General features: G+C 38.7%; 1 protein-coding gene across 2 annotated transcripts in view; it reads right to left on the reverse strand.

The window, feature by feature from the left end:
* lrba (LPS-responsive vesicle trafficking, beach and anchor containing) overlaps positions 1-20,604 on the reverse strand; it is an 849,775-nt gene that overhangs the window by 67,217 nt on the left and 761,954 nt on the right. Inside the window, exons 48-51 of one of the 2 annotated variants that reach the window (XM_063046460.1) lie at positions 17,847-17,936; positions 14,477-14,654; positions 13,821-13,883; positions 13,065-13,220 (exon numbers count right to left, since the gene is read on the reverse strand). In XM_063046460.1, the coding sequence (XP_062902530.1) occupies positions 13,065-13,220; positions 13,821-13,883; positions 14,477-14,654; positions 17,847-17,936 (487 nt within the window). Of the gene's footprint in view, positions 1-13,064; positions 13,221-13,820; positions 13,884-14,476; positions 14,670-17,846; positions 17,937-20,604 lie in introns of both variants that reach the window. The other variant, XM_063046459.1, reaches the window with a different exon arrangement.

The following is a 20,604-nucleotide window of genomic DNA, read 5'->3' on the forward strand; positions in this document are numbered from 1 at the left end:
TGATCCCGAGGGAAATTGGGTTTTGTTACAGTTGCACCAACCAAGAATAGAGTATAGATATAGCAACATAAAACCATAAATAATTATATAATAATATGTAAATTATGCCAGGAAATAAGTCCAGGACCAGCCTATTGGCTCAGGTTGTCTGACCCTCCAAGGGAGGAGTTGTAAAGTTTGATGGCCACAGGCAGGAATGACCTCCTATGATGCTCAGTGTTGCACCTCAGTGGAATGAGTCTCTGGCTGAATGTACTCCTGTGCCCAACCAGTACATTATGTAGTGGATGGGAGACATTGTCCGAGATGGCATGCAACTTGGACAGCATCCTCTTTTCAGACACCACCGTCAGAGAGTCCAGTTCCATCCCCACAACATCACTGGCCTTTCGAATGAGTTTGTTGATTCTGTTGGTGTCTGCTACCCTCAGCCTGCTGCCCTAGAACACAACAGCAAACATGATCGCACTGGCAACCACAGACTCATAGAACATCCTCAGCATCGTCCGACAGATGTCAAAGGACCTCAGTCTCCTCAGGAAATAGAGACGGCTCTGACCCTTCTTGTAGACAGCCTCAGTGTTCTTTGACCAGTCCAGTTTATTGTCAATTTGTATCCCCAGGTATTTGTAATCCTCCACCATGTCCACACTGACCCCCTGGATGGAAACAGGGGTCACCAGAAGCATCCCAAGGAGTGTCTGAACCTGAAGTAGATGATGGGGTAAGGAGGTCTCAAAGAATCAGGAGACCACCACATGACTAGTTGTGGTGGGGGGAGAGTGCAACACCCTGGGAAAGGTTTCACTGCTAACGTAATGGTCTTTCTGTAGAAGCAGTGTTTGGGTTATGGTTAGAAATAACGGGTGCTTTGGAATGTGAGCTGTCCCATGAAGGGAGTGTGCTTTCGTGTTGTGTGCCTGACACCAGTGTGAGCTGAGTCTATTGTTCAGCAGGAGATGAAGGGAGAATATGCCAGAGAGAAGAGGTCGCAGGACTTGACATGGAGCGGGGCCATGATTCGATGAAGCCCGGGGAGATTGAAGGAGGATTGGCGAAGGGGAAACCGTGAGCTCCAACTTGTGCACATTAGACTGTTTCATTAAAATGGGCCCTTTTCTTATTTTTTTTCTTTTTCTTTACTAACCCTGTAGTCAAATTAAGAATTATAAAGCTAAATCATCTAATTGTAAGCAGTGTACTGTCTATTATTTCATGGTACAGGTTTCCCCCTCCATCCGAAGGTACAGAGTTCCTATGAAACGGTTCGTAAGCCGAAATGTCGTAAAGCGAAGAAGCAATTACCATTTATTTATATGGGAAAATTTTTGTGAGCGTTCACAGACCCAAAAATAACCTACCAAATCATGCTAAATAACACATAAAACCTAAAATAACAGTAACGTATAGTAAAAGCAGGAATGATATGATAAATACACAGCCTATATAAAGTAGAAATACTTCTCTACAATAATTACCTGCACAGATCTCTGTAGCAAAAATCTCACACAAGTGTTCTCGGCAGAAAATCTCACGCAAGCGCTGTTGGCATAAACGCGCTCTCCAGTAACCTTTAAACTACGAAGTTGCCAAATCTACCAAATAACACGTAAAAATACACAGCCTATGTAAAGTAGAAATAATGTATGTACAGTGTAGTATCACTTACCGGAATTGGGAAAACAGCACCAAGCACACTGATGATGGTGTGTTAGACTGAATCATTGCAGGCTGGGTGGTGCAGTGGCCCCCACCCTCGGGGCCGCCAACCTGATACATTGCCGTGAAGAACGCAGCAGTAGCCGGGAGGCACACAGCACATTATTAAGAAAAAAGCTGAAATAAACATGCTAATTAATTAGGTGCTGCCTGGCACGTAAATGTCAGCGCAGGTCAGAGGCGACTGCATCGCCTCTGATCTGGGCCGACAATTACATGCTAGGCGGCACCTAATTAATTAGCATGTTTATTTCAGCTTTTTTCTTAAAGATGTGCTGTGTGCCTCCCGGCTACTGCTGCATTCTTCGCGAATTGGTACAGTATCTGTCCGGGGCTTGGGTGTTGGGGTGGTGGGACACGGGGGTGTCATCTCATCGTCGATCAGGGCAGGCAGCTCATCTTCTCCTATGACTGTCCCCCTCGATGTCAAAGGTCAAGGTCCGTCGTCTGCTGTGGCTGACGTGGAAGGCTTGCTTGACTGCTGAGCCTCACGCATTTTTCTATCATACAGTTGTTTGTAAGCACTCAAACCATCCTGCAAATATCCCCTAAACCTACGTACCCTTTCAAGATTGAAGTCGTACTTTATCATTGCAGCAAAAATCTCACGCAGTTGCTTCACTTTCTGCATTCGGTTTCGATTGTTATCCTTTCCTCTTCCAACTGCATCAGCTCTTCATCTATCAGTTCTTGGTCATGGGATGTCAAAACCTCTTCAACATCATCTTCGTCAACTTCCACAAGCCAAACTTACTTTGTCCTTGCTTCATTCACCACGATCGAAACGCTTAATTATGTCTAGTTTTACGCTAAGTGTAACACCCTTACTCTTCCAGGCTTTTCCGACACCTTAGAACTCATCATGCTAACGGCTGCTCAATGCAACGTGTTTAAGCAATGCCGTTCCGAATCAGGGCAGAGCAGCTGCTCGGGGCACGTGCTGCCTTTTATCGCGCGCTGCCTTTCTTCGTACAGTGAAAACACCATCTGAAAGCAAAAACAGGGTACTAATGTAGGTCTTTCATAACAGTGAGGTTTCATAAAGCGAACGTTCGAAAAGCGGGGGACACCTGTACTTATTTGTAACAGGGTAACGAATCATGCAGCATCCACACAAAGAGGGGATTCAGGGTGGGCTTACTCCCCAATCTCACACATTTGGCGGGGCCGGCTGGAGATCATCTTCCGTAGACTTACACAGCTGACGGAACCAGCGTGTTTCACTTAGAAATGGCCTAATAGCTACCTCTGCCAAATGGCACAATAAATCCTCAGAAAACTCACGCATGGTATACCCTAAATGGTTAAACGCTACTTACCCGATTTAACCAACACTGCAAACTCTCCTCATAGACATTTGAGAATGTATATTTAAACAGGATGAAATTTCTTTCAAATTACATCCCAGCCTTTCCATCAGCTGTCCTGCCATTGCAGTGTATACTCAGGAGAAATCTGCAATTAAGGCATTCAACGTTGACTGCAAGGTCACGTTAAATCACATGGCATCAGATTATCGATGGGCATGGAAACCACTTACTGATTATCATCTACCATCCTCTCAACTAATCAATGAAATATGAGCATTGCTTGGCAGGAGCTCTAAAGGGGCAGCAGAATCATGGACTGGTGGGAAATGGAGATGGCCATCATCAGTTTGCTCAGTAGCACTGTGGCTGACCAAGACAACCCCATCTTAAAGGACAGAGCTACAAAATGGCACCTGCAACATATTATGAGATCGACATAAGGAAATAAATCCATTTGACTCCATTCTTATCAATTTATCTGCTGTGGATGCACTGCTTGTGAATGGTAGGTATGGGCATTGTGGAGACTTACATTAAAGAGTACCTTCTTTTGTATTCTGTCTCACTATCATGGTGTTAAATGGGTGTCTTCAGAAAAAAAACTTGATGGCTCAAAACTGAGCAAACAATGATGAGGGCCAATAGCCGCAGTTGAGCTATAGTCTATTACAATCTGTAACAGGTGGGTTAGCATATTCCTCACTCCACCATTATTATCAAATCTGCGACCCACATGAAATGTAGAAGTCCAGGGTGCATTTCCATGCCAAAATGTCAAACCAGATTGAAACTGATACAGCAGAATTATAAACAAAATTAAGCAAGTGATCCCATTACAGGATTAAATCTAAAGTTCTGCAGACATGAAAGATGATGGAAATGTATACAAAGGAGGAAGAAGCTTCATTAATATTGCCACTTCACTGATAGCACAGCCTAAAAATTTATGTCGTAAGATGCTGAAAGTGGATGATCCATCTCAACTTCCTTTGAGATACTTAGTTAAAAAAAAGTCATCAAGCAATTTACTGATATCAAGAAAATGACTGAAGGCAATGAATGCAGCAAAGGCTATGGATTCCACCAACATCTGACTGCAGAACTAATGATGCGCTCCAAAAATAGCCATGTCTCTGTCCATACTTTTCCAGTACAGCTGTAATGCTGGCATTTGCCAAATATCTACTGACAAATGGAAATTTTTCTAGGATAATCCTGCCTACAAAAAGATAGTGGAATCCAAACCAACCATTGCCCCATTGACTCTCACTTGCCAGTAAAATGATTGAAGATATTGTTTTCTTGTGTGTATTTTCCCTAAGTAACCTGTTCAGTGATAGGGATTTTAGCTTCAACCAGGGCAACCTTGCTCCAGAATTCATTGCAGTCTTGGCTCAATCATGGGATAAAAGAGCTGAATTCCACAGATAAACTGAGAACAACTGCTTTTTATATCAAGCCAGTACTTGCATCAATCACCACAAACAAAATTGAAAACAATGGGAATTATTCAACTCTCAGTTGGCTAAAGCTGCAGGAAGCACACAGGAAGACCATTCTTTCTAGAGGTCTTTGCCCAGGATGTCAAATTAGATTCCTGGGACAACTCTCCTTAACTGCTTCTCCTGCCACCAAAAGTGGGAACGTTTACTAACAAATGCAGTTTTCAAACTTATCTGCAATTCTTCAGATAATGAAGAATTTTCAGTTTAAATGTAGGATATCCTGGACAATGCTCACACCTGGATTCCTGAGTGGCAAGTAGAATTCTCAACTCCCATATGCTGGGCAGTGACCATTTCCAAGAAAAACCTAACTAATTCTCATGACATTCAAATCCAAATCCCTGGAGTCTGTGGGGAGCAGGGTGTGTAAAATATAAAATAAATGAAATCCTATGTCATTCTTTGAAAGAAAACTCCTGGTCTTCTTAATCATTCTTGTTTGTTGTGTAGGGTTTTGAACATTTATTTATTTCAAAAACGGCTCATAATTTAGCTTATCTTCTTTGCCTTAGTACCTTCAAACTTTTTCTTTAAGGCTATTGTCAATGTCTCAAGAGCCCATGTTCTGACTGTCAGCAAATTCCCTCCAAGACAGAGTTAATAGCCACATCTGTGCGTTCTGAATATGTGTGCCTTATAGAATTTCCCAGCGTTTAATCTTGGATGCATGCTATGTGCCTCCTCTTATTCTGTGACAACTTGAGATTTTCTACTTTTTGTAAAAGACAAACAAACTACAGATGAATTCTTAAAGCTTTATCTCAAATGAGACTCGTGCTCAAAATATTAACAATAGTTGCTTTTCTATTCTGAATTGTTTACTGACACACATGATTAACAGCACCTGTAGTTTCTTTGTTTTCATTTAAAGAACAAAACTCGAAACAGCTGAAACACATCACAGTGAAGGTATAGACTTCAGCAACATCCCAGCTGCAGTGCTGAAGACATTGTACTCCTGAACATGTTGCACCCCAAGCCAAGCTGTTTCAGTACAGTGATAACACTCCCATTAGTAAGCAAAGTGGAAAATTGATCAGTTATGTCTTAAACACAGAAAACAGGTCAACTCCAGTCCAGCTAATTCCAGCTCTGTTAGTATTAGGAGTCCTCAATAGTATGGTCAAGTGACATGAGCTCAGTGATAGTCAGTTAAGATTCTGCAAAAACAGTTTCATTCTAGACTTCATTGAATAGTTGGACCAAACAAGGATAATTGAGCAGACTTCCAGAGGAACATGTCAGTCTTTGACATCAAGAAACATTGAACAAGTGTGCAGTAAGAAACCAAAACTGGTTTCACATGGGGCATGAAGCAACCCACTTCATGAGAGGGAAACATATTAAAAAAATGGCTGATATTGTTAGAGGTTCTGGAATGCTGCAAGAGTTCTAGGCTGTAAAGCACACCTAGGATGTAAAGGAAGACTCTACACTTGCCAAGATGTGCATGGCTGTAGCCACACAATCAGACACACAAGGTCATTCTTTCATTATCATTAGGTCAAAATCTTGGAATTCTTTATTGAATGACAATATCAACAGTAGAACACGGGATGGAAAATAAACGCTGAACACATAACACATCAGCAATGCTCACAAACTGAGAATGAAAACACAATCCCTGTACAGATTGTTCTCTTAATTCACTGTCTCATCGACTTGTGCCTAGTGAACACTATTGCTGAACTCAACCTTATTCTTCTCCTGATCAATTAATTTTCATTTTTACAGTTTACAAGCATTAATCAGAAAAAAAAATTTAAAGCAACATAACATTTAAAAATATAAATATAATATGCCTGGAGGATGTGGACATGCGCAATAAAAAAACTGGAGTTCAAAGCATGATTAGAGTTACACACAAAAATTTCATTGTGACTAAGATTTATAGAGCAAAGAGTAAATTATAGGCTGAGCAGAAACCCATGGATGAATTTAAAGGCATTGGTGAGATCAGTGGGTGTTGTGGAGAGTTCTAACTGACCATGAACATAACAGCAGGGATGAAGAATAATGATCACAACTGATTAAAAAAAAGATAGAAAAAAGTTCCCTACATCAAAAAAGACTAATGCTACAGATTCTGGAGGAGTGATTCTTAAACAACAAAGGTGGCCCTAATCAAAGTTAAAGGCTGCTGCATGATTAAAGAGCTTATTTAAAGCAGTTTACAAGTATAAAAGGTGTGGTTCTTCCTTCAACTTTTCATCTGTGGTGTCTCCACAACCAATGATTTCATTCTCAACACCCTATCCAGCCTTTTGCCCTTCCCCACTCCTCGCCACCTACTTCCTTCACAGATGCATAGGTCAGTTAATGCTAACCCACTGATCATACCCTCAACTTGCAGTTCTCTGCAAATTGGAAAACTGGCAGAAAAATTTCCCTGTACATTTGTACGTGCATGGCACTTTGAAACATAAGAGCTACTGAATATCAGAACCCCTGGACTAAAATGGTGCCATTTCCATGCTCTGTATGAGTGGAAGGAGCGGTCATGTGATGCCTAGAGAAGGACAGAGGAGTCAAATGAGGATTGCTGGGTTTATTGAGTTGGGAACAATAAAAAGATAGATGAAGGAAAGAAAAAATGTGGTCACATGAGGAAAGAAGGCCCTACTGATGGAAAGAGTCAGTGGAGAATGAATGCAAGATTAAGGTGGGTGGGAACAAAAAAGGCGCAAGAGAGGACTGGAAACGTGTCTGGCAGATGGTTAAAAACAAAATTGCTTAGTTCTTGGGGAGGGATTGTGAACAATGGCAGCAAGAGAAAGCATTTCTCATGACAAAATTTAGTATACAAAGAAATCTGTAGCAGCAACCTTGGTAGGGAAAACAAATGAGAGGTACTTTCCAAACAGATGATGTGGCCTTCCAGGTGTCCCTTTTCAATATTTCATAATAAATATCTTTCAATTGAAAACAGGAATAAGGTAACAAGAGATAATACAGAAAAGTCTGGCTTACATAAACCCTGATGTATTATGTGAAAGGTATTGGATGTTCAAGGTAAAAATTAATGAAGCATGTACTTCAACAGTAGCATATGCAGTTCATATAGGAAGATTTCCGGACAATGGAAAAATATATGAGCAAGAACACTTCAGAAAAAATGCAACTGATTTTCTGATAAAATGAAAACTGCTTGCAAATGAACCTTTTTCTCTTTTTGTCTTCCGTGAAAGGGTTAATATTTTAAATACCAAACAAATGAATACTGTTACTATCAATGTTGCAGTTAATTTATTACTTAAAAGCATGAATAATCACTTACATACACAAGGGGAACAAGATGCTTAAAACTTTTTAAGCAATACTGGTACCACCAGAACTGATTGACCAATACTGGAACGACCCATTCATCCTATCAGGTTCTGGTCTGTTATTAATTGCTGAGAGGGTAGGACAAAATTCCTTCAATTCATAAATACAAAATATAACAAGTTTGAACAACTTACCTGCAACTAATATTTGAAAATTCCAGCCAAATTGCAGTAAATTGCACATATTTTATCCTGAGAAAATTGAAGCAAGCCAAAGTCAACTGAAGGGCTTGGTATGTGGTCCAGTTCTCAAGCAGCTGTCCCTAATCTGTTCGCCTCGGCAGAGTTCAGGCCTTTTAGATTATCACAATTCATTTTTCTTTAGTTTCTAACTAACCCATAACCTGGTCAATTGTTCTTTATCCGTTTCCTTTAGGATAACTAGCTAAAAGCAGTGTAGGTTTTTAAAATAAGCTGGTCTCGACCAGTTAATTGGTGCACACACCTGATTGTGGTTAACTGTCTGAGCTGAGGGAACAAAGTATACATATTTTATTCCACTGGTTTAATAACGGACTTTTGTTGGGAGCATTATTTTCTCTAAAAACATTAATAATAACACAAACAATGAAACAAAAATGTAAACCAATTTCTATAGAAATTGTAGTTGATAGAAACAACTACCAGTATTGTTCTTGGGATCTCTTTCTCTGTCCTGCAACAAATAGTTTTGCTTTCATGAATGAATCATTAGCAGCATTTTGATTCTTCATTTTACAAAACGCAGAAAAAAGTGCACAATATTGCTATTTAGGTTTATCCTTATTTTAGCTCTTTGCAGCTTTGAATAAATTGACAAGCAGAAATTCTACCCAATATTACAAAATTCTCTTTTTCATAATCCTTTTTTTGTACCCATGTAGATAATGTTCAACATAATTTTTAGAAAGGCTAATTCTGCCTGTTTAACTTGAGTCATTATCTGAGTTAACAATAGACAATAATGAACTAATTACCCACTGTGTGGCCATTCAAATGCTACAACAAAATATGATGCACAACTAGAATTATAAAGCTAACAGTTTGGTAAATCAAATAAATTATTAGAACACATCTGTCCAATTGTATAACAGCAAAATGCTTCCGGCAAACTGAGGACAAATGCTCTGGCTGGTTTCACTATAGTGCAAAGGCATCAATTTCATTCTTCAGAATAAAAAGTTCTAAGTATTTCCATTATCAAAGTACATTCAGTATATGTCACCATATAAAACCCTGAGATTCACTTTCTCGCAGGCATTCACAGTAAATCTAAGAAAAACAATAGAATCAGTGAAAAACTGCACTTAACAGGATGGGCAAACAATCAATGTGCAAGAAGACAAAAGACAAAAAAGAAAAAAAAACAAATAAGCAATAAATATCGAGAACATGAGATGAAGAGTCCTTGAAAGTCAGTTCACAGATTGTGGGAATAGTTCAATTATGGGGCAAGTGAAGCTGAGTGAAGATAACCCCTCTGGTTCAAGAGCCTGTTGGTTGAGGGGTAATAACTATTCCTGAACTTGGTGATGTGGGTCCTGAGACTCCTGTACAGTCTTCCTGATGGCAGCAGCAAGAAGAGAGCATGGCCTAGATGTTGGAGTCATTGATGCTGGACCCTACTTTCCTGCAACAGCACTTCGTGTAGATACGCTCAATGGTGGGGAGAGCTTCACCTGTGATGGACTGGGTCTTATCCACTAATTTTTGTAAGATTTCCTGTTCAAGGACATTGGTGTTTCCATACTAGGCTGTGTACAGCCAGTCAATATACTCTCCACTACAAATCTATAGAAGTTTGTCAAAGTTTTAGATGACATGCTGAATCTTCGTAAACTTTACCTGTGCTGATGGAGATTGTGGAAGAAATGTTGTTGCCAATCCGAATGGACTGGGGTCTGCAAGTGAGGAAATCAAGGATCTAGTTGTATATGGAGGTATCGAGGCCAAGGTCTTAAAGCTTATTGATTAGTTTTGAGGGGATAATAGCATTGTTGATGAAGAGATACTACATTGATTGGCCTTATCTCAAATAATAGTGAGGCAGCCTACAGAGAAGTCATCACCCTGACACAGTGATGTCAAGAAAATAACCTCTCCCTTAATGTCGCAAAAACAAAGCAGCTGGTTGTGGACTACAGGAGGAATAGAGACAGGCTAATCCCTATTGACATCAATGGATCTGGGGTTGACAGGGTGAGCAGCTTTAAGTACTTCGGCATACACATCACTGAGGACGTGTATACATACTGTATAGGTGGTGAAAAAAAGCACAACAGTGGCTCTTTCACCTCAGATGGTTGAAGAAGTTTCATACAAGTGCCCAAACCTTAAGGACTTTCTACAGGGGCACAAGTGAGTGCATCCTGACTGGCTGCATCACTGCCTGGTATGGGAACTGCACTTCCCTCAGTCGCAGGGCTCTACAGATAGTGGTGTAGACAGCCCAGCACATCTGTAGATGTGAACTCTTCACTATTCAGGACATTTACAGAGACAGGTGTGTAAAAAGGGCCCGAAGGATCATTGGGGATCCGAGTCACCCCAATCACAAACTGTTCCAGCTGCTACCATCCGGGAAACGATACCGCAGCATAAAAGCCAGGACCAACAAGCTCCAGGACAGCTTCTTCCACCAGGCCATCAGACTGATTAATTCACACAGATACAATTGTATTTCTATGCTATATTGACTGTCCTGTTGAACATACTATTTATTATAAATTACTATAAATTGCACATTGCACATTTAGATGGAGACGTAAAGCAAAGATTTTTACTCCTCATGTATGTGAAGGATGTAAGAAATAAAGTCAATCCAATTCAATTCCTGCTGATGTATGCATCTTTGTTGTCCAAAAGTTCCAGGGTTGAGTAAAGAGCCAATGAAATGGGACTTGCTGTGGACATGTTGTGATGGAAGGCAAACTGAAGCAGATCCAATTGGAGTTGAAGTTTTATCGCCAGATTCTCAAAACACTTCATCGGTGGATGTAGGTGCTACTGGATGACAGTCATTGAAGCAGGTTGCCATGTTCTTCTTGGGCACCGATATTATTGAAGCCTGTTTGAAGCGGATGGGTACTTCAGACTGCTGAAGCGAGAGACTGAAGATATCAGTGAACACATCAGCCAGCTGATCAGGTCTTTAGTCTCAGCCAGGTAACCAGTCAGAGCCCGTTGCTTTCCATGGGTTCACCTTCCTGAAGGATGTTTTTACATTGGCCTCGGAGATGGAAATCACAGGGTTGTCAGGGGCTGTGGGAGTTCATGAAGGTTCCTCCAAGTTTTGATGGTCAAAGCGCGTATAAAAGGCATTAAGTTCATCTGGGAGTGAAGTCTTATTGTCACCTATGTCACTTGGTTTCACTTTGTAAGAGGTGATGTATTCAAGCCCTGCCTCGGCCAACAGCATCATTCAGTGATTCACATTTGGTCCAGAATTGCTACTTCACAAGTGAGAAGGTTTTCCAGAGATTGCACCTGAACCTCTTGTCTTACTTGGTTGCCAGACCTGAAAGCCACTCATCTGGCCCTCAGCAGAATGGGAATCTCATTATCTTCTCAGTACCATTAATTTGAACATGTTGACAGCAATTTCTTTACCAGAATATTTATTTCTCTATTCTATAAGATTTATGAGTGTACTACTACAAATAAAACAAGAGACTTTTGAAGAATTAATGCTTCTCACACAGCACACTGTAGATGGTAGGAATATTGGCCATCATATTCCATCCAGAGTCAGAATGAGTTTCCTGTCCTAACTCTACTTTTCATTATGGGATCAGTAGCCCAGCAGTTATGACCCTATAAATATGCTTCCTTATGCTCTTGAAATATGATGAGAGATTCTATTTTTACTGTATTTCAGGTAGTGAGTTCAAGACCCCTCTGCATGAGAAAAAAGTTTGCAAGTATCCTGATTGGTTGCATAATGGTTTGGGATGGCAATTTAAATGTGCAGAAATGCAAGACGCTGCATACAGTAGTGGACTGCACCCAATACGTTAAGGGTACATCCCTCCCCATCATCTACAGTGTGCACAAAAGGCACTGCTTCAAGAAGGCAACATCTACCATCAAAGATCCTCATCATCCAGGCAATGTCATTATCTCGCATCTACATTTGGGCAAGAGGTACAGAATTCTGAAGTCCCACATTGTCAGGTTCAAGAACAACTACTTTCCTTCAACCATTCAGCTCCTAAACCAATCTATATAACCCTAATCATTAGCTCAGTATAGCAACACTGACCACTTTCCACTCCAATCAATATTTTGTTCTAATTGTGTTTTTCTTATTTAAAAAATGTATATAATTTATGTGTATGTTTTTCTTATGAATGCCGTGTACCTGATACTATGTGCCCGTGATGCTGCTGCAAGTAAACTTCTCGTTGCCCCATGCAAATAACTGTACTTGCACATATGTCAATACACTCAATGTTGATATCTCTCTAAGCCCACTTGTTTCCAACACCTTTGCTAAAGGGAATCAATCTTTCCTATTTATTCTATCTAGGTAGCCTCAATTTCTCCACTTTTCTTTTACACTTAATTCTCCCCTCAGGCTCCTTTTTCTCCAGAAAGCAACCTTACCTTATCCAATCTTTCATCATAACTACATTTTCTAGACCTGGAAGCATTTTCATGAATGTCCTACGTACCAGCAACACTACAATCATGTATTTCCTGAAATGTTATGCTGAGGCCTATCTGGTGTTATGTACAGGACAACTCTCCTGCTTTTATACTACATTGTGACTAATAAAGAAATGCATCCTGTACGTCTCAGAAAACTGTAAAAGACAAACTCAAATATTTGTAAATAATCATCATCCTAGAAACAAGAAATCATGGCAATCTTGAAATCACTCTGTGTGCTTAATAGATTAACAATGATATGAGATGTTCTACGAGATGCAACATTTCAAATTAAATCAAATAATGAAAAGTTAAAGTGGAAAATTTAAAATTTATACAGTACATTAAATATGTTACATAGAATCAGGACTTAATCAAATGAGATATTTTAAGTTTACAAAAAGGGTTGTTTGTAGGGTTAATTCAAGTTCAGAAAAGAGATACCTGCTTTCTTTGCAGAGAAAAAGAGCAGATGGTGTAATACTAAAAAGAGAAAAAAAATCAGACCCTGACCCCTGTGATTAACCATAGACTATGTCTGGTTCCGTGAATGTGCAGAGGAAAATGGCAATTACCAGTGTCGGTGGAGTAGACACGGAAACTCTTATCCCAGAAGCCACAAACCAGGATGAAGCGGTTATCGGCAGTGATCACGAAGCACTGGGAATTGACTTGAATGCTTTGATCCAAGGGGTCAGTAATTTGCCTTCTGTGCATGCCAGTGTTATTAGCTTAAAGGAAAAAAGAGAAACAGCATTAGTATTCTATCAGTAATGGAGAAATATAGGTTATAACTTGTGCTTGGAAATGTTATATTACTGTAATTTAGATTTCTGAACAGCAGGCTCATAAAGCCAAGATCTGATCGCCTTAATGATGAAATCTTGGCATCGGTTCAATATTTTTCACCACTCAATGTAATAAAGAACTCTGCTGTTATTATGAAAATTTCCTTTGCAATGGGGCCACTACATTACGGGGGCACCAATTTATCATAACCCAGCTCATTCACACTCATCAACAAGTCCAAGTGATGAAACGATCCAATATTATCCTGACAGCGCTTCATGCGCATTCTCAATCGCACATTATTACAGCATCCATATTAATTTTCAGTGACACAGATTCTATCCCTGTACAAATTAGGCAAACCAACGAGGGAGAGTTGATGAAATACCAGAGAATCCACAGCTCATTGCATTCCAATTTGCATGCAAATGGTTTATCAAGAAAATTCCATTCCCAACCACCATGAGTGAATAACAACAGTAATCTCCACTTCAGTCCACCACACGGCATGTAATGAATTGCAGAAAGAAAAGCTGACAGACCTATCAGAGGATCGATTTCAACTGGCAGCTGGTATGACTGTTCTTGCATAGATCCATGAAGGCCTAAGATTGTAAATAAAAATTAAATTAGATGTTGTAAGAGCAGCTCTGTGGGGGAAAAAGTTACATATTTCTCCCTTAGCTTTGCAGAGATGTGTTTTCATGAATACAGGTATGCAATCTTGAAATTGCACTCTTCGCCACATAGACTTGATTCCAGTTAAAGATTTTGCCATTGAACCAAAATACATTGAGTGTTTCCTGCATAGTTTTCTGAAGGGGTTAAGAATTATTTTGGATTTTCTCTGATCCAAGCATCAGTTTTTTGTTTCATTCAGCAAACCTCATCTGGTTTCCAGCCCAATTTTCTTTTCTGTCTATTGACTGCTATCACCATGCAGAATATCTTAACATATAATAAATTTACACCAGGCCAAAATTTACAGTTTTTAAAAAATGTAGAGCACACGTAGAAATAAAAATTTAAAATCTATATTGTTTTAATGCTCTAATTTTACTGTGTTAGGGCTGTTCAATAATAGTAAACAAAATATTCTGTTTAATCATTGCAGATGTTAGAGCATAGCTGTCTTTTAACATGTCAACACTCTGAAAATGATAAATCTAGCTGTTGTCACTAACATCTCTGCACTCACCGGTAACATTATGCCACTTGTTCACAGCAAACAGTCTGCTCGCAGTTACTGTAATAATGGCTGGTACAGCCAGGCCCGGCTGAGTGTTGGCAGCAACATGGGTGACCGGGGAGTTGGATGGGAACTTAAGTACCATGATGACATCTTGCTGCATCTGGTCTGTGAACATCAGAGGAGTCTGCAGGAGGAGATACTGTTCAGTGGCAAAACCCCAAATCAAATACAAATCAAAACAGAAAAGGTATGGGGAAAGAGAAGGAAGCAAATAAGAGGAAAAAAGTGACAAACAGGAAGAAATAGGTTAGCAGCAGAGAACAGAGCAAAGATGCAACTACATCCCTTGCAAACCTTTTTGATACGAGGTTCTGAGCATCATTAAACATATTGCTCTCATGAGAACAAGAGCTTTAATTGTTTTAAATAAAGAAATCCAATTTAAACCAGAACAGAGTTGTTTTAATATAAAAAGCAGAAACTATAAACAAAGATTGAAAGAGTAAGATATTTGCCTTGTAGGCAAAAGAAAGTGATTTCAAAGAAGGAACATAACAAATAGTGTAAACACATGAATTATAATTGTAGAGAAATTGAAATAAATAAAAGCCATTTCCATTTGTCATACTGAAACATTTCAAGATATTCTGTGTAAAATTACAGTATCTTCAGTCGGCACATTGCTGCATCAAATCAGCCACTAACGACAAAATAGGAAACAGAATTCAACCAGATGTCGTCATGAGACAAAGCAAGAAATATTGCACTGCAACCATACTTTAATTGTTGAAGCAGCAATTCGGTTTTTGGAGCATAAAGGAAGGTACAAAAATAATAAGGTGGATAATAAGCTTCAGTGACACCCTTCTGTGAGAGTGGCTAAAAGCCAATCAATATTATGAGTTAATCCTCCCCAGATACTCATTCAATTAAAGGTGTCAGTAATGCCTCATCTGATGTAGCCTCAATTAAATCCAACTATCTGATCCACTGAAAGCACTTGGGGATAGGGCAACAGAAATCTCAGCAGACAAATATGTATTGTGCATTTGTCTGCTAATTACTACACCTGGCATAAATTACCACTGATGCACTTTGCACAGCATGACACAACCTTATTTTCTAAAATCTGTGCCTCATTTCGAAGGCTAATTTGCTTGGTGAAACTAAATTAATTTTTATTAGGTGACTTAAACAATAAAAGGAAACTAGAAGTTTGGCATGGGGGTGGGAAAGGAAAAAAGCACTCGATCTTTATAATGCATTTTTGTTAAAATATTTTCTCACTAGCAGAAAATATAACAGGCTCTCACCCTCCTTCCCAGACACAGAGGGAAGACATTTTTTTCTAACTTAATGTTCCTCCATTTTATGTTGTTCCACATGAAAGAACATATATTTTGATGCTTGAATCCTCCTCAGGCTGCTGGAACGTGACATTAAGCTCTTGCCACATAGGTTTCTGCAAGAACTTGTACCTGTCTATTGCATGCATAGAGCTAATGAGTTCACTGTTCAGTCTCTCGGGTTTTTTTTTCTTTCCCCCACAAAGAATATAAGAAATAAGGTGAGAATTTTAAACATTTTTATACAATAATACTTTCAAATAAGTTATTTGTTTGGCCTTGAATCATACACAAAGATAGCTAGCCCATATGCTTAGCTACGGCTGAGCTAAAACCAATGCTATCCCACACAAAACTAAATTTTAAACCTATAGTATACTAACATTTTCCTACCATTTCCCCATTTCTCTCCTGTTGTATCTCAGAGCAATATAGTTACACAGATGATTGTGGCTATGAGCACCTCATTGACACACATATCCTTAAGGCTGATTTATACTTCTGCGTCAAATGGACGCGTAACCTACGCAAGTGGCCTACGTGCATTGTGAGCATTTATGCTTCTGCATTGGTGTGTCTGTGTCGCTCTGCAATTCCCGCACATCGTGCTTGTGCACACCTACCCGCGCAAAGCTTCATGGCCATGGTAGTCTTTCTCTGGGTAAACAAGTTTAAAGCGCAGCTTAATGTCACGTTCCAGCAGCCTGAGGAGGATTCAAGCATCAAAATATATGTTCTTTCATGTGGAACAACATAAAATGGAGGAACATTAAGTTAGAAAAAAATGTCTTCCCTCTGTGTCTGGGAAGGAGGGTGAGAGCCTGTTATATTTTTTGCTAGTGAGAAAATATTTTTTTGTAAAAGCGAAATGTGTCCTCCATAATTTCAGAGGTCTGTAAAGCTTTATGGAAAGCATTGTAGCCAGAGTTCCTTCCTGCCCCTCAGCCAGCCAACGGGAAGCTATTGCATCATAGGAGGAAATGCGATGCTACCAAGTGGACCAATCACAGTTGTTGCGGTCTTCGTCGCTGCGACGCGCAGTTACATTTTGGGAGAGGTGCGCGTCAGGCTACGGTGTAGGGTTCGCAGCAACACGTTACCTACGGCGTCGAGTTGACACACAAGTATAAATCAGCCTTTATATGAGAGCCTGATGTTTGCTGGCCATTCATTTCAAACTTTGGTTATTCTTTCGGAGCCACCACTGACCTATCATTCCTGTAAGGAATCACTGCATAGTGATCACTGGCCATTTTCTACTACCCTCACTCAAGGCAAAGATGCCAACCTTATTGTTTCTACTGTGCCACAGTGACAAACATAGAAGATCAGATATTCCAGTTAGCACTCCCCACCACCACCCTATCACACTTTATTACCTGTCACTGCTTTGCACTGTAAATACTTCAAACCATTTTTACAAAGCTGTTTATGTTATAAATATATGCCTTTATTTATGTACATTTTATTCCGTATCTGTAATTATTTTTATTATATTATTCTTTATAATTGTTACATGTTGATGTTTTTGTTGGATGTCGCCAATACACCGCAGCAAATTCTTAATACATGTAAATGTATATGGTGAATAAAATTGATTCTTGATCCTTGATATCATCACAGAATGACTTTTACAAAACCATACACTACATTTACTCACTTTCACCAAATTATTAAGAGCCTTTGATTCAGCTTTAAAATTATTTCCAAAGCTTTTTAGGTAAGCTTCAAGAATATTGGATGATTTCCAATATCCATAGAGCCTAATTACATTATTTTCTTTTAAGTCAATGCAACAAAAAAGGTGCACATTGACGCCCAACTATGATTGAGTAAATGATAGAGGAATAAAGGGCCAGAGAATTTCTTTTGATATATTAAAATAATTACAAAGGCATTCGAGGGCAAAAGAACATAAATGATTAAGCAGGAAAATAGCTGGATGTTTGTTCAGAGTGCGAAATACCAAATGCCACATTTGGAACCAGATGTAAAATGGAAGTGGAAACAAAAGCATGCAACACACTTACCACTTGCATGGCAGAGCTTCTGGGAGGATGCGGTTCTATTAAAAGTTGAGAAGGAGTTTGGCCAAAACTTCGGATCTGGGCTTCAACAGCCTGTAGGAAACATGTAAGTATATGATAAAGGCACCGATCACAAGCATCAGAAACTAAATGGTCACCTGAAAATGTCATGCAACACGTCTGGATTGCATCATAGTGAAAATCAAGCCCGTATGTTCACTATAGTTGGGAGCTTGGCACTAACACCTAGGATTATCTCATCACTTAACTGTACATGTTATTTCCACGAAACACTCTTAAAACATTCTCATTCCCTCCATTTGATAAGAAACAGAAACTGGCTGCTACAGCCATAATTCTGACCTTGCCTTTGTTTTGTCTCTCAAATCGAGGAGCCTTCTGGTTTTGCATTTCTCAGTAAATAAAAGCAGAACTAAACTTAGACATATATTAGCATTTTCTGTGCTGAATGCCTAATTACAAAATAACTGAGTGTAGCAATAGTAAAATACTGAACAGTCTATCAATAGTGGCATTCCTTGTCAATCATATGTACAAGTTAAAGGAACTTATTTTTGCATTTTGTTTAACTTCTGCATTGATTCATAATTCTCTGGCATGGTACTGGCTATTGTAAAACTGACATTTATTTCCAGAAAATTTTTAACCACTTCGATACTGAAAACCTAGCATTTTTCATACTGCATACAATTTCTCAAAATGTGGTTTGAGTATACATAGAGCAATGAGTATTACTGCAGTACCAAAATATCAAAGACCTGAGATTCAAATTAAATGTATGACTATTTGACCCACACCCAGAGAGAACAAGATAAGCATAATTAAAAGGGATATAGTGGGGAAAACAAATACAGGATGAAAATTTGTCTTTCAAATGCTTATTTTTTTAGTTTAAAAATGTTATTCAACATTTTTGAAAAGTATATAATTTTACCTCCTCCAATATCAATTTGAATCCAACAAAAAAAAATCATCCAGAGGAAGTTAATGGTGCCATTGATCAAAAAGTTTGTGTTACAAGTGAATAAATGTCGAGAGAAAGAGAGAGTGAGATTACACAAACCTCTGATGCTGGATTTTAAAGCACAATTGGGTTTATTTTCCAAGTACAATAAGTTATTGGGAGTTTAAATTGAATGTCTGCCGGACAGAAAATTATAAAGTGCATTAAAGATCTCAAACAAATTGTTATAGGTAAACAGATGATCTTAAGAACAGTGAAGAATAAAAAAGATAGGATGTAATACTGGAACCTCTAGAGATAATAAAGGAAAGCACATTACTTTCGTTGACACCAGATTTTACCAAAAATGTATCTGATTCTTAGACTAAGCCATGCGCAATGGGTATTGATTCAAAACAAAATCTAATCTTAAGAACAAGCAACATGTAATGGTTATTAAATCAATTCTTGAAATGACCTGAGAATAGCTGCTATGTATCTTCGGTACAAATAACTTTACAGTGCAGTGAGAAGGATGACCTTTCAAAAATAGGCTCATCAGGAAATACCACTAGTAACAGATGCTATCAAAAAATAAATTCAAAATTGAAAGACAGTGGGAACTTCACAAGATCACATGAAATTACAGATTTGTCAAAATAGCAGTGAAAGAATGAGACATTCAGTTACACACACAAAGAGAAAACCAAATTGTTCCTGATGCAAGATCCATCCAGTTCAGGAATAATTAGAGCAAGTTATTTCAACTATGTACTATTAGCATTTAGATTAATACTATGGCTAGTAGTTGATCTGGGAATATGCCTATGTTGAAATTATGGTAGAATCTTACATAAGGGTGCATATTCTGGCACAACGACAGAAAAATAAAAAGGAAACAACCTCTCAATGCACTGAAGGCGGTCCATTTACATTCAATAATCAGAACAAAATGTAATTTACTTACTTTAAACTAAACCAAATGATGAAAGTTTACATACTTATTGAACGTCATTTTAAAATGTTAAAATTTAAGTTGTTCAATTTCAGAATATAGTTCACTGAAAACATGCCGCCGTTCTCCAAAGTGGTTTTTATTAACACACATTCTTAATATTCAGATAGAAGTTATATTGCTTTCAGATGAAATACAGGTGGTAAACTTTATTATACATCAAAACTGTCAATTGTACAGTAAGGACTGCTAAAGAAATACAGAGGATGATGAGTTCAAGCAACAAAAAGAAACTTATTTTCTCCACCTTTGTCTTTGCAGGATTTAACAGTACAATATGTTTTACTGAAAGTGGACATGGTATTAGAAGCACTGTGAAAACTTTGCTCTTTGAGCTGCCAAGCTGACAGACAGCTAAAATAGAACCCACCTAACTTCAGAAAGATGGTATAACCCAGACCTCATGTCTGGAGGTAATCTCCTTCACCGTACTGTCTGGACTACGAACAGTAGTAAACAAATTAAAGACCTTTTTAATGGCCAATAGTTCTTCTCACTCCAGGGGTTTGGGGAGAGAGACTGGATTTCTCTGTTTAAACGATTCACAAGTTAAAACACTTTTACAAGATAATGTTCAGACAACAAGTCTACTGCTAAGAAATTAATACCAATGAGGACATTCCTTAAATAAAAAATAAGTAACACACAATTGCCTTATAAATGCTATGCTCAGAAGCCAAATAGAACTAAGTTAAATTCCCAAAATGGAGAATTATGCCCCAAAAATTTGACTCTTGATTTTGAATGACTCTGAGCTCACTCCCTCATAATTCTTTGGACAT

The sequence above is a fragment of the Mobula hypostoma genome, chromosome 4, assembly GCF_963921235.1.
Source record: "Mobula hypostoma chromosome 4, sMobHyp1.1, whole genome shotgun sequence".
Lineage (NCBI taxonomy): Eukaryota > Metazoa > Chordata > Chondrichthyes > Myliobatiformes > Myliobatidae > Mobula > Mobula hypostoma.